The sequence below is a fragment of the Camarhynchus parvulus genome, chromosome 2, assembly GCF_901933205.1.
Source record: "Camarhynchus parvulus chromosome 2, STF_HiC, whole genome shotgun sequence".
NCBI lineage: Eukaryota > Metazoa > Chordata > Aves > Passeriformes > Thraupidae > Camarhynchus > Camarhynchus parvulus.
The window spans coordinates 34,255,349-34,270,955 of NC_044572.1; the positions used below are offsets into that span (position 1 = coordinate 34,255,349).

A 15,607-nucleotide genomic window follows, 5' to 3' on the forward strand; every position below is an offset into this window, starting at 1 on the left:
CACTTTTTAAAAATCACGAAAATAAAAAAAGTAAATAAATAAATCAATCCAGCAGACCCCTCCCAATTTGAGGCTTAACCTGCAAAATAATGTAACAGTAATAAAACCTATGCCAGCTGGAGTCCTTTCTTTTTCTGGCTTTGGCATGAGAAGCAAGAGCAGGTATATGTTTGAAGAAAAACAAAGTAGGACATTTTCCACCTTTAGTCACAGGATGTTAATTGAACTCTGGCAAATGTTTAAAGATATTCGCAAAATGTTCAAAAAAGAATTAAAACCAGTTGGGACCGAGAAAAAGAAACAATCCATCCTTCCTCCCCTCCCTTCTCTCCCCTCAAACATCTGTTCCAAACTTATACTCCAAAAACCACAGCGAGGAACAGTCATAATTAATGTTATTTTGGCTTTTTAGTTGCTAGGCCTGCATTCCAAGGTTAGAAATACAGAAATACAAGTTCAGGGCACTATTACTGTACTTAAGGACTCTCCTGATGCACGTAACAAAAGTGCAGTTTTTCTTTTCTCTTCTTTACCCCATTTGATAAAGAAAGAGAAGAAAAAAATAGAAATGGGACCAGGAAACAGTTCCATGTTGAAGATAAAGGATTACAATAAAAAGTACCTACATAAATGAACTACACTTTATGAAGCTATGAAAATACATTTGAGACATGTTTTATACATGCTTTACAGCTGTACAAAAGCTACCCAGCCACTTAGAGCGCAGGCCATAAAACTGCTCATGCACACGGTCCCTCCGCACCCCAACCGCTGCGCCGTGCCTCCCCGGCGTGCAAATCCTGCAGGGATGCACTCAGCTCCCACCAGGCTCCCCCTCCCCAGGCATTGCTGTCTCTGTGCAGGTACAGCCTGCACTACACCAGGAGTGCTGCTGATTTCAGCAGGGTCTGGCTGGGCAGGGATTTCCAAGGCGCTCCCATGAATGGGCTGCAGCATGCAGCATGCGCGCCAGCCCCGGTGCAGCACACGGAGGATCAGGGTGCGGAGGAGATGTGGAGGTACAAGACAACTCAGCGCTTTTTCAGCAGCTTTGGGCTGAGGAAGTTTCATATTTATGAGGCCCAAGAGGGCTACAAAGCCCTGACCAGCAACAAGGGAGGCAATGGCAAATTCTCCACTTCAATGCATTGAAGGGCCAGGAGGATTTAATCTGCACGAATACACACTGACCACTTCTCTCTGCCTGCTTTTGAAGCTCTGACCATCTAGATTTAAGCGACACCATCAGCATGACTTGAGAGCTAGCCCTAAGACTCAGAATTACCAATAAGGGCTAAAATGGCTGTCAACTACTGAGCAAGAACGAAGGCTTTTGTCAGTTTATCTACAGGAAAGATCTGTTGTGTTTTTCATTAATCCTACTTTGTGTTTCTCAGAAAGAAATTAACCCAAGCATAAGAACACGTTTGGTGGGGAGTCATGTCTCCTCTCTCATTTTTAAAGACAAAGATTCTGATAAAATAAAGTGTGCACTGTGCCTGTTACACTGTCAAAAACCTTTCTTTGAGGATGTCATTGTTTCAATCAGGTCTACAAAACGTATGTTAGCAGGTGTGAGTTGTTTCAGGCGACATATCACTGGGCTGAAATCAAAGTAGTTTTCAAACTGCTATTTTCCATTGCTCCTTGGCTTCTTGAATCCTTTAACATTAGAGGCAGAAATGCTCAGAAATTGTTGTGAATGGCACTGCCTGACTATATATGGAAAAACCTTTCAAGAGGGAGACTATGCTAGCAAGGACAAAGCACCAGCCTTCATCTTCAGCAAGAATTAAGAGTGGTGTCTTCCACCTGCCAGCCATAAGCACTAAAAAGACAAGAGGATCTTGTGGTTTTAGGGGTCAGCAAACGTTTCATGGTTTTTAGTTCACTTGGAAATACACAAAAGCTACAAAGAACTCTGTTTTTCCTAAAATGTCACATACTTTTGAGAATCTTGTGCTGGCTAACATCAACTCATGATACACCATTTCCCCTGTGAAGTAAACCTCTCTGGGTTATAAGTCACTAAGTGTGAAGTGGTATGTTAGTCCTTGCTTTTTATTACTTCTGATTTGCTTTGGCCACAATGCAAGGAAAACTCAAACATTTGCTTAAGTTTCATCATCTTCAGCACACTGAAGTGCCGCCTAAATGAGTCTGGCTTTTTTTCTGCTAAACCCTAACACTGCTGTCAGTGTGCAGACATGCAGCACCAGTGGACATGCAGTAATTTTTTCAGTCCTCAAGGTACTACAGTGGTATAGATAAATCCCATTTAATGTCACAGTGTACTATACATATATGTATGTATATGTGTAAGTGTATACGTGCACATATATACACACACCTAAATTTAAATAAACACTTAAAAGTTCCATGTGGCCACTACTGTTTCTAACTTGGAGAAAAACATCTGTGTTTTCAGTTATGAATTTTAAAGATAATTAGCAGATTACTTACAAAGCTAAATAGTAAATAAATAAATAAAAATCATTTCACCAATTGGCCCTTGCAGTATAAACACACAAACATGAATGCCATCATTGTTACCCAGAACTACTGAAGTACCTTTTTGAGTGTCACACTATTCCTATGCTAAACCAGTTATGCCACAAGCTGTGAAAGGCAGACACAATGTGCTTTCTACAAAATGCATATTTTTTACTCATTTGGAGAAAGATAGGCTTGTGTGTGATGGGTGTGCTTGTACACAAAAATCCCTATCCTATCACAAATTAACACAGAGATAATATTTACTTTTAAGCTTATTGTACATTTTTTGTTCTTGACGCTGTTAAAAATGGTTTGCCAGAGTAGGCTACTACGATGGGGATTATAAAATAGTTCCTGTGCTTGGAAGTACTTTAAATCTACAAGCCATGTTTCTATTGCTGCTTTGTAGCTCAAAACCCAAAACTAGTGATGATTTTATGAGTTGCTGTAGTCTAGACAACTCGGTTACTTTTCAATTAAATTGTTCCTTGGGGAGACTACTGTGAAAATTCCCATACAATTAATTACAGGTATGTGCAATTAAAATACAATTCTACAGCACAGTAGCTTTACAATTACTGGTGCAATTTATGTCTGTATCAAACAAGAATGCTCTGAAGGGGCTGGGAAGATGAAGTACAACACGCAGTCGAGATTACATGTAAAGCTACCTATAGTGAAATGAGATGAAATAAAAGGTAGTGTTAAATTTTTGTGTGCCTTTTCCTCTAGTCAGATTCAGAATTCTACCAGAAAGCACAAAAATCTGACAACTGAGCTAATCTTCCCAGAATGTATAGCAAACTGGGCTCAACACATTTTTACTGCCAAGTTAAAAGCAAATCAGAAATTTAACAGAGTTACAATGAAAATACACCCATGAAGCAAGAAAACGAAGAAAAACAGAAAATGCAGCAAAAAGCTGAGAGGAATCATGATTAAAAAAAGTCAACACGTATTTCCCCTCACAGCAAAGCCCCATTTTCCCCCATCAGTTATTTTCATATTAGCCTTACTTTCCTCTATATACACGTAAAAATGTCCTTTTAACTCTGAAAGCAATTTAATGGTTAGAAGCAACACTTTAAAATAATATCATTCTGTGAATATAGTATAGGCAAGATGGAATTAAACAAAGGACTAAGCAGGGGAGGTTATCATAGCGCATGTCTTTATGCAAACCATAGAAAAGATTAGTCCAGTAGAATTTCCATAATTTTGCACCATCTTCACAAGTTTACAGGCTTGGATCAGTGGAAATATCAAACCTCTGAAAAATTAAGACACTTATGGGCCATGCCAGCTGGTCTTGCACAGCCAGGATCTGTACCCCAAAGCTACAGGACCATGAAAGAACTGCAGCCATGGACTTGCAGCCCTGTGGTCCTTGCAGCCTTAACCAACAGTCCTCATTCACCTGGTCCATGTGCACTGAAACAGGTGGACTTTGAGGGGTCCCAAACACCCTGTAAAACAAACCAGATCACTTCTGTAAGGCAAACAGGGCTGGGGTTTGTGAGTCCTTACAACTCTGGTTTTGCCTGGGAGATAAAAAAAAGACACCAGGGCCTCCTTTGTAAGAGACACAGCCATCAAAGTGGGCTGATCCTATCCTTCCTCCTTATAGGGTTCAGCCAAACTGCAGAGCAGGTACCCATGTAGTTGCACAGCTAGAGGTCAAAAAACGTGAAGGTTTGACCAAGTTAATGCCTTGGTCTTCAGGATAATTTCAAACTGTTTGATTTTGAGCTACAAATTAGTCCAAGACGTGACAACACTGCTGCTGCGCCTACAATGTGGATTTATCTCTGCTCTGCAGATCCTCCAAGCCTAAGTCTCAGTCTGCTCTGGGGATGTAAATCTTTTGGTTTGGTTTAGTCACTGAGCAACCAGGTTAATACAAAGACTTGTCTCTCTAAGGAAGCCAGGCAGTCACCTGACAGCTGATGATTGCTAGGAAAGAAAAAAAAAATCAGTTTCTGAGGCACTTAGCTGAGCACAATGATGAACACTTCAAGATTTTTTCACAATTTTCTCATAATTTGAGATTACTGAAGAAAGAGTTAAATATGTACAAGTTTACAGCCTGGCTCCCTAAAATTGGAATGTGACATCTAGCTCTGAAAAAACATCATTTAGCTGTGGGAACAAATCCCACCTGTTCTAAGAAAACCCCTATAGGAAATAACTGTATTTTTACTTACTATTTTTCATTGTTACTAGAAACCTTCTATTACAGCTCTATTCCTTAAGGTAGAAACTGGAAACTATTACAGATTTCTCTTATTATTCGTGCTTAATCATGACCTCAGCCAAAAGCTCATGTTAAAATCTCATACCATATCTAAGCACACACATATACTATAGTTAAGTAACACATTGATCAACTGTTTTGCACAATGTCTTTCTTTTTTTTTTTCATTATTTTTTACAAGAACACCCATAAGGCTCTGTTGGAATAGGTGCCTCACACTGCTAAATGCTGGGGAATTATACGTACAATATTAGTTTGTGTGCAGGATTAATATATGGCCCCAAACCTGCATTTTGGCTCCAATAAAGAAAGTTCTCTTGTGCCATCTACACAGAAATGTGAAAACCCAGCAACAGTGAAGCACTTCAGAAGCAAATGTTGTCAGGGACCACAATTCAGTTTCCACAAGATATTTTAACATAGATTTTTTCCTACCTTGCAGGTCTGAAATATCAAATGTATTCAAACATTCATTATGCTGGATAACTGAATTTGGTCTTCATTTTATGAAGTATGCCTTACTTATTTGCCCATAGTGTTTATCCAAGAGTGAGTCCATATATCTAATTTTTAATAAAAACATAGCATAAAAGTTCTTCAGTCTCTGAACAGGCAATTAAACAAGTAGAAAGTTCTGAACAAGTAATGAGATGGTTCCTCAGACATCTGAAAGTCTGTTTTTTCAAGCTGCAGCAGAGCTTGCTTGATTCATGCTTTACTGTGCTGGACACCCCGTAAGTCAAACACACAAAAACGTAACACTCTCAGCCCACTTCTCAACAATTTAATACAATAGCCCTGGGATTTGATTTAATATTTCTACTTTTCTTTTTTTTTTCAATTACATCTGCATGATACTAGGTCACTTTAACATAAAGTGCAATAATTAAATTTAAGCATTTACAGTATGCTAACACAGGTGAAGAAATTTTGAAGTGAATGGCTAAAGCTGGGTTTTTGTGACTACATAAATTCTTGAGCCTGCAACTCTGCAAGTGGTGATACTCCATTCCAGTCTGACAAAGCACTTCTTATGTGCTCCAAGTCAGGCAGCATTTACTTCCTTAGTATTAGGTGCTAAACATTAATCATGTGCTTGAATGCCCATGTGACCTGAATTTGATTTTCAAAATGCCATCAATGTGTACTTGTTCCCACTCGTTTGTCCTCCCAAGTCTAATTTCAAGCTCCCTTAAGATCTAGTAAAGGAATATTTTGCAGTCCACTTTGCTTATAAAAATAAGCCCACCACAAAAGAGCAGTATCTCTCTAGCTGTAGCAATATTGAGTAAATCTTCATCGCCCAAAGAGAAAGCTGTTGCAGATTATCAACTGAGTAGCAGATTGAATGGTTCAGAGTCTACTCTGATTCAAACCTAACATGGAGTTCAGAAATGCCACCTGCTGACAGCAGCCAAACAGATCCTGCTATAAATAGCAATTCTGCAACAAATTCAGCTTAATTCAGCTATGTATTAATAGCACATCCATCAACACAAAAAAGCTTTGAGCACCTAACTCCTCCTCCTGTAAGTCTTCATTTAATTTGTGGGGGGAACACCCTTGTTATTTTACATTTCTGCTGTTCACTCTAAACTCACAAAGTAGTTCAGCTGAGCAGATTTCTTTTTCTTGCTGGATTCTGTTTAGTGTGCAGTTCCAGCACTCTGTGCAACAGCTGTCTGTGCCATATGATTACTTCATTGTTGAAAGCCTGACATATGGAAACTCTACTGAAATGTTAGCTGCTTTGATACCTATGAAGAGGAATGAGCTTTTACATTACAACAACGCATTTTTTCAACAACTTAAAGTAAAAAAAATTAAACACACATGTAGAATCTAAACCATATTAGTTTCCAGCATATGCATCTTACTCTATTTCAATGCCCAATTCCAAAAGGCTGGTTACTATTGTGGTTTTGGTTGCTATTACTAGCAAACAATGGGTGGTTTTCTTTCAGCTTTTGCATTCTTGGAAAAGAAAAGGGAACAGATTCAAGAGGAGGCCTGTGGGATTCCTTCATGGGTTATCCATGAAGCCAAATTCTGTACAGAAGAATTACAGGAATGGTATCTCATATCATGGAGATAACAGTACACGAGATAAGCAGGCTTATTGGGAAAAGTCCCTCCAAACTGCCACACAGTATTTCACTTCCCAAAATCAAAGCTTCCACAACAGACAGCTCCTTAGTGGACCAGAAGAAAAGTGGATCCTTCCAGATCAATTTCTGAGTCCCAACTGCCTTTGGTAGGTAGAGAAAGGAGCTCCTTTGTTGTAATACGCAGACCTTCCTCCCCTGTAAATTAGTCACCCACAGAGGGAACAATGATGCTCTAAATTATTTCATCAGCAGCATGAACACTTGTTAACACAGAAGGAAGCTGTAATTTTTTGGTCACTGTTTTGCCAGTAGTAGCATTTGAATCCTGAACAAAATCCATCTGAATCAGAGAAGATACTAAGAGTCTGAGTTTTTAGGATCTATTAATTTTATTGAGTAAAAAATTTATATGTACCTTTTAGAAAATATTCAGTCTTAGAAGATATTCCCTAATGATGTAAAAGGGATATGATTCTCCTTAATTTAGTTACCTAAACAGGAATCAAACACAAATATACTTAAAATTACTGCAGACATTTAAGAATGCAATCACTCCAGATACAAAAAGTACTCTTAACTACACCAGGCTCTGAAAATAAGACACTAGGGGAAGACTGATTTTTTTTCCTTTTGATTGAAAATTAATTGAATTTCACTTTCTGTTACAGAGTGACATATTATATTAGGTCGTGTTTCACCACTGATATGATTTATTAGACAAAAATTGGCCCATTTCACATAGTGTGTTCTGACTGAAATAATGCAGCTTTAGGACTACTGACAAAGCTACAAAGCAATCATGATTTCAGTTTTAGTATATGATCCATATTTCTACAAAACCACTCCTTTATTATAAATCTGCCAAAGCATCATTCAGATAGTATCCTCAGATGGCAAATGCAGTAATTTCTACATCAACAGTAATAATCTGATAGCCTCAGTAGTATTTTTTTCAAGTCTCATAACATTACTTTGCTGAATTTTTAGGCAGATTTCATTAAAATATCACTCTTTAGATGTTAGACTTCTTAAAGGTTAAGGCAAATCCTACAAAGCATTTTTTTTACTCCAGATTAAAATGATTTATTACTTTCAAGTTTTACCAGAAAGGAAAAAAAACTCCAAAATTGTAAAGTTAGGTATTTTCTGTGGGTAGAACACGGAGTCACATTACTAGATACTGAGACTGGACTGGTGGAAATTTTAAGGAAGTCTGACATATTTATGAAAGGTAAAAACTTTCAAATGCAATCAATCAAAAATGACTGACCAAATATGACTCCCCAGAAAGGCATTTATCCCAATTAATAAGACAAACCAATAGTTAGTCACCTACTCAAGTGACAGCTGTAAATCAAAATGGGACTTGCCAATTCTCTCATGGGGTCAGCCCATGACCACCCATGAAAACTGCACTCTTTCATCTCCTTCCCAAGTGGAAGGGCTGAGAAATGGCCACAGCTTTTCCAGGCAACCACAGCATCCTCAACACTTCGTGCCAGGACTGGCTGCCATCCACTGCCCCAAATGATCAGGCAGTAAATGGGTCTATAAACCTATTAAAACTGCATAAATGTTATAACTTGTAATATATATAAAATAAAAAATAAACAGAAAAGGATGTCTAGGAGCCAGCTTCTTCAGAGCAAATTGAAATGCTAAGTATGACATTTTTAAGTACTTCAGCTTTTCTTTTTCTTTCTTTCTTTTTTTTTTTTTTTTTTTGCAGAGGAAGGTGGGAGGGCACAAGACTTAGGGTTGAACTATTAAAAAGCCAGTTGGTGGTATTAAACTCTTGCTTCAGGATTTATAGGAAGGCAAAAAATTCACTCCTGGCTGAAATTTACTATTCCAGGCCTGGAATAGTTTTTTTTTAAAAAAAGGTCATAAATATAAAGGAAAATAATAAACACAAAACAGTGGTTTCAGATGATTTTTGGCATTTCTTCAATGCAGAAATGGCTTTTTTTTTCAATGAGATTCATCATTATGAATTACTTTTCTAACTAAAATTGGGAACAGGTCATTTTACTAATTAATTCCCAATAAGTTACTATCACTGGATCTCTTTTAAAGCTTTTCAGTATGAAGAGGTATCATAGTTTTCAAAGGAATGTCAATGCTCTGACTTACACTCAAAAGCCAGGAAGTTAGGAGTGGAAATTTCGTCTGTGAGCCACACAGATGTATGAAAACATTCAAAAAATTAACAACGTATGTTAAGGATGCAATGCCAGCCCCATTTTTATCCACAACTAGACTTCATTAGTTTTGTGGGTTTAAAATTGACATTTAAAAATACAAGCAACATAAGTTTTTGTGACTTAATTGACTGCTCCTTAAATAAAGAGATATTTCAGTATTTGCAGACTGCTAACATCTTTCCAAAATAAGCTGTGTGCTGGTGCTACTTTGCTCTATTTCCCTATCACCCTAAGGAGCCTTTATTCCTGATGGAAGCCATTTCTTTCGCTAAATCCTGCCTGTGAACTCTAACAAGACCATTTAAGCCCTACTAAACAAAGTCTCCTGGGAGACACTATTGTTAAAATAAAAACTGGAGCACATTTTTAAAGTGAAGTTTCTGCAACCATTAGAGGATGCAGATCTTAAGAAGAAGAGAAAACTTGTTATAGGAGAGGGAACAAAAAGCCAAATGTAAGCAGAGAGCATATGCCAGCCACCCCGAGGGAACAGAGGGGAGGTATAGAAAATTAACTACTGCATTTCTACTTCCCACCAAAAGCATAAACGGGCCTTTTCAGGGGACTAACACATACAGAAGCTGAAGACAAATACATGTCTACCTCATTACCTGAGAAGAGCCTTAAAGAGCACACTCCTTTGCTGAATATTTCTGCTTCTCTATGAATAATCTCCTTTACCAAGAAGCAGGAGGTGCTTTCATGTGCACATGCAGCATCGACATGGGTCAGTCTGGATGCTGCTCACCTCTGCCTGAGAACGAGGCCCCATGGTCTTTTGGCACAGGTTTTTACTGTAAAACTTAACAAACACTCTCTGCAGCCAAAACACCTTGAACTGCCTCTTATCATGTTTCACAAGCTGAGTGGGTTTGAGTCTGGTCACTACATAGACGAGAGATCATTAGATGAAATTGATCTCTGCTGAAAACTTCCAGCAGTAGCTTAAAACTGTCGGGAAGTGGCGAGACATCGCCGTGGGGACATGCACCAACAGGACTGGGATCCAGGCAGCTCCTGGCTTCACCCAAGCCAAGACTAACAGCCCTGGGAAAGCCAAGATGAGGAACTTACCAAAAGGGAGAACAGTACATGGAAAAGGGGACTGAAAAGGTTAGTGTGGTTTTTGCTTTCTATGTTGAATGAGAATGATGAGAAGACATATGTGACAGACACTCTGCCGAGGAACATGTGCTCCATGCCACCTCACCAGCCTGTAGGGCACGATTCCCCTCTGGCATCTGAAGTGCCACCACCTTGGGCAGTGACAGTAATGCCAGGCACACTGCAGAGCCCTCACGAGCTATCCAACAAGTGAGACAGGAGATAATAAAAGGGAAACAGCCATTCTGAGAATTTAATGAATGAACTAGGTCAAAGCAATCCCACTTTATTTTTGATGAAGTATAGGTCTAAAGGAGGATGAGGATAAGGATTATATTTGGATTATAACAAATACAGGGCATAAGACAACCTAAGGGAAAATAGGCTCTTGGTTTTCTCAATTACCACAACATACACGTTTACCTGCATTCAAAGACGAATTAACAAGAGTTTTCTCGGAGTACAAATCAAACAGGACTGCATGGAAGGAATACAGCAATACTCTTCATTCTCACTGGATGCAGTGGAAGGTATGCCTGTAGGGCTGGAAAGCTGTGCAGGCACTGTGAGGCTGAAATGTAGGACAATTTACATATTCTAAATTGTTTCCCTGAAACAGATCTTGTCTAACTACCCTTGGTTACATCACCTTGCTAATCAACTGCCCCATATATACTTGCACTTGAGGGAAAAAGATTTGCATTGGCCAACAAAAGACATGTGAGCTGCATATCTAAAGTTAGTCTGCAACCCCTACTGGGCTGCCTCTCCAGGCACTGCACCCAGAGAAACTCAGCCATGGCATGAGCACCTCATCCACCTAAGTTAGAAAAAATCCTACACCAAGTAAACTCTGGAGAAAAAAGTGTAGTTATCAGAAAAAGCTCAATGCTTACTTTAGGTCCAGAAAAACTTTTAAGATGAGAAAAATGGAATTTCTGGGCTGAGGCTGCTGAAATGCAATGCAGTTAACAGTAAATTTTTACAGAAGTCTTAAAGAAAGAATATGGGTTTTTTGCTACTGGGATGTTACAAACCCTAGCTTTGGAATAGGGGTCCAAAAGGGAAGTTGGAACAGCGGGTGCAGAAAGTGGAAGCTGGTATTATTTATAGCCTGGCAGGCAGAACTTGCAGAAATGCAGGTAAAACAACATTCTGACCAACTTTAAAAATTTGGAAAATATACAAATAATGAAAGTATTTTGGTAGACAGATGCTGAGTTTTTTTCTTTAGTATTTGATGGAACATGTTTCAAAGAGTACATCACTAGCCAATATTGCTGACGGATGTGCGAAGTTATACTACCTGACCACATCATGAATTAGCCTTCTCAAGAGGAGCTGTACAAAAAGTAAACAAAAGAAAGAAAAAACTCCTTGCCATCTTCTGTAGAATGTCAAGGAAATGAATCCGTTTGCTTCAAACAGGAGATAATTAAGAAAATCTAAAATTTACTGAATTATATTAGGACTTTATCATTTAGCTTTTCTCAATGTGCTTCCCTTTTTTATAACCAGGGACATACTGAACAACCACTTCACAATTTGCAGACAGAACATCTCAAGGACTGCTACAATTTTTCCATTTAATCATTAATACTAAGACATGAAATAGCCTATATAAAAAACATGTGGTGTAACAGTTTTTCAGGGCAGTGATGCTCAAGTGATTTCCTGTTAAGGAGAATATATTGAATCTGTTTATTACAGAATAGAATAGCCCTATCTTATGCATTTAGCTTTTTAGAAGAAAATCCTGGTATTTAGTCTGAAGTGTACCAGAATTATCTGACAAGATCTCTACCTAAAGTAAATCAGATTGACTTAGGCCAAGAGATCTGGTTCAGGATAGCAAGCAATTTTCAGCTACTCTAATCAGTGCAAAAAAATTCCCAGGATGTTTATACCCTGGAAAACCACTGGAATATTAGCTTTTGAAGGAAATATAGATCCTTTTTTCCATTATTTCTTTTCATGAACATAGTTTCCTAATGAAAGTCATTTCTACATAACGACAGCAGCAGAACATTCCTCCCTGACTGCTCACTATGAATTCCACTTTCCCCCCACCAAAAAAAGGAGGGCAGGGAATGGGGTAGGGGGAAGATACTGACCACTTCTTTTGAATCTTTAACTGTATCATAGGCAGAACTCTCCTACTGACACATAAGGGGTCTTTTGCACATTTGGTATTTCTGCTAAGGTTAGTTTCTTCACATAATTTCAGCTGCAACATTTAAAGTTAGCGTCCTCTACTTTAGCAAAGGATTTGGAAACCAATGCCCAAACACGTTTTAGGGACTGCAGACCAAATGTAAAATAGCACAAAGCTTTTCTGTTTTATTTTTTGGGGCTCTTTTTACCAAAGCCTCAGTATGTCTCCTGTTCTCCAAATGCCACAGAGCAAAACTGCGCCCTTTATTTGGGCTGAATTAGAGACTAGGGGCTTACCTGTAGGAGTACTACTGCGAAATGAAGAGGAGGGAGTGATTGGAGGAGTGACTGGAGGAGTAAGGCTTCCACTGCTGTGGCGAGGTGGAGTGGATACATTCCCACGGGACACTGTGCTTGACAAAGTCAAAGAGAGTTTTGGCTGAATCTTCTTCTTCAGGGACTCCTGCTCACGTCGAGCTGCATCAGTCATAAATCTAGAACAAGGACAATCACGAGGATGAGAGCTTTGAACCACTGACCACTAGGCGAGCTTTAAGGTAAAGATAAAGTATTTTTTGCCCTCAGTGACCCAATGGAGTTTCAAATTCAGCCATGGCAAGTTCCTCTGCAACACACAGAATACAAATTTCTCCGTCAACAGCTTTATGTGTTCAACATATGGGCCATTTCCTTCTGATTTCAATAAAACTTACATTAGATACTTACATCATGTGCAAACACACAAGATTTTTAAACTCCAACCAGAGCTCAGCATTACAAACAATAATATAATGATTGTACTCAGTCCTTTACAGCAACTACATTCAATCATTCTGTGAAAAAGTAGCCAAGAAAAATGTTAGCAGCAAATGACCTTCAGTCTGAAGGTCAAAGGGATAGAATTAATTACTTTGTGTAGACACATAATTTTCAATAGGATAATCACATTCTTTTACTAACGGTTTTAGACAACTTTGCCTGGCATAAAATATGTCTAATTAAATGGCAATTCCTGAAACCAGAGTTCCCAGCTCTTGAAAACCAAATGAGGTCTCTCTGTAGAGCTCTGACCAGGCTGCTGAAAGCCTGATGCAACTCAAGGTTCATCTCTGTGGGGTGCTGAGAGGGAATCCCATCAGTATGATGCAACTTGTGCACCAAACACAGTGCTGTAATTCCAGCAGTGCAACTTTCTGCATGGGATACCCCATCTGTAATAAAAAGTGCTTTATTCCCTTTCATTGAGATTCCTTTCAAAAAGTAACAATTGACCTGAAAAAGACCACTTTTATTCCAAGTACACACAGGGAGTTACACCAGAAGACCTGATGCTGCTTTATGCTGACATTCAAAGCATCACTTTGTATTAACTCTCACTTGAAAAGACTGGGCTCCCCCCAACAACAGGATCTCTGCCTGAAGTCTGAAGTCAAACTTCATGACTTACCATTCAAGAGACATTTTAATCCTCTGTCTTTCCCCTCCACTACATATGGATATATATTAATAATTATGGATATCTTGAAGGATTCCTAAGACAGGCTAAAGTAAATCACCATGTCAGTACAGCCCTCCGTCCTTGAGGCTGAAATACAAACTAGTCCTGCCAGTGAATAAAAGCAATATGCACTCACACATGATACAGAATAAAAGGTTAAGTTACACCCAGGCATTTGTTTGACCATAGTCTCAAAACAGTAATGGCATAAAATTTTAGGTCCCATTAGAGCAATAAAGATGCATCCTGTCTGTCCATGCCATGAAGTCATTAATAAGCAGATCTTTGCCATGATAAGTAGCACCAACACACAAGTATTAATAAACAGGTATGTGATATGACAGCTTATCTTCTTTGAACTGAGACAACAATACATCATGTCAAGCCCAGATGTGGCATTTTTATGAAGCTAATATTTAAAATGCGGATATTCATAGTAACAATTGAGTGTTAAATTTCTCTTTTTCAAGATGATATTGACAAAACAGTCCTCAAATGGAAGTTTAAATTTCATTCAAGAAAATATAAGTAAAAGGATCTTAATAAAGTGGTCATTCAGTACACATTTGCTTTCCTGTAACTAGGAAATGTCTAATTCACTATTTTTGCAATTTGTACTATGATGTATGCTTGCTTCTGGATGGGAAGCCTTATTCCTTAAGAAAATGTTATGGTAACATTATAAATCCTTGAAAACTTGGAAGATAACTTCAACTGTGAGATATTAAAAGCAGCAGCATGAAAGTTGCTCTTCAGTAAACTCAGCCACAAATAACAATGTTAAAATAATATTGAGTTATAACCACTCTGGTTGAAGTCCATAAAAATCAGGAAAATGTGAAGTTATAACTGAAACGTCTTCCTGTCCTCTTAACTCATTCCCATTTGGGCTAAGCATGTAAAGTATATTCCAAAATGTCATTTGTTGTCTACACTGTGAACCTGAGAGAAATGGAAGGCAGAGTCTGTTGAGAAGTTCAGTTTCCAACATCTCATGTATGGAATTAACCCTTCCAGATCCAAATAATCCCATACAGGTTTGCTGAAGCACTGGCAGTGCTGTGGGTTTGAAAATGAAATTTGTCTAAGTGGATTAAAAGGAAACATTTTCCAGTATTTTAACAGAAATGCAGTATTATACATGTGTCTGACCATGGCAGTGTTCTTCAAAGCTTAAAATATAAGCATTGTAATGATGGATATAGAATAACATTTCCAACTAAGTCTTTAATTTTTGTGTTGGAAGTCCACTATGTTTGCAATATCAAGTGTTCATGAATCAAACATGTTGGAATTAGGGCTGAACAGCGGTCTCTAAATGACATGCCTGCATACAATTTTCCCTGCCTCATTTAAATGCACAAGATGTCTGGGAAACAGGAAATGAACTGTAACTAAAAAAGGCTGCTGTAAGAACACTTAGCTCAAATCCCATCTTTTTGATAGTCTGTCTCACCATCTTCAGACCCACCTCTTTGCTGAGCAAAGCTACCTCTGCTATTTTCAAATTATTATCTACATAACCCTCCCCCTCTAGTTCCACCACTGTGCACATTTCAGTCACCTTTTCTGTTGCATGTGATTTTGTTTACACCTCATAATCCTCTCTCCCTCAAACCAATACATCACATAGGTGCAGTGAAACAAGGAGGATCATTCAGCTCCCAGACATTAATTTACCCTGTTTTGAAAGGCATGGGGTTTGTGTGCTTTCTTGCCAACAGTTCATAACATTGGGGAGCAAACTCTTTCTAAAGAAATCTCTTCTACACCCATTTTTTTCTTTCCT

At 38.5% G+C, this 15,607-nt stretch overlaps 1 protein-coding gene across 2 annotated transcripts in view; it reads right to left on the reverse strand.

The window, feature by feature from the left end:
* JAZF1 (JAZF zinc finger 1) overlaps positions 1-15,607 on the reverse strand; it is a 187,799-nt gene that overhangs the window by 16,893 nt on the left and 155,299 nt on the right. For both annotated transcript variants that reach the window (XM_030943726.1, XM_030943725.1), the window contains exon 3: positions 12,618-12,814. In XM_030943726.1, coding sequence (XP_030799586.1) covers positions 12,618-12,814 — 197 coding nt within the window. The remainder of the gene's footprint in view (positions 1-12,617; positions 12,815-15,607) is intronic.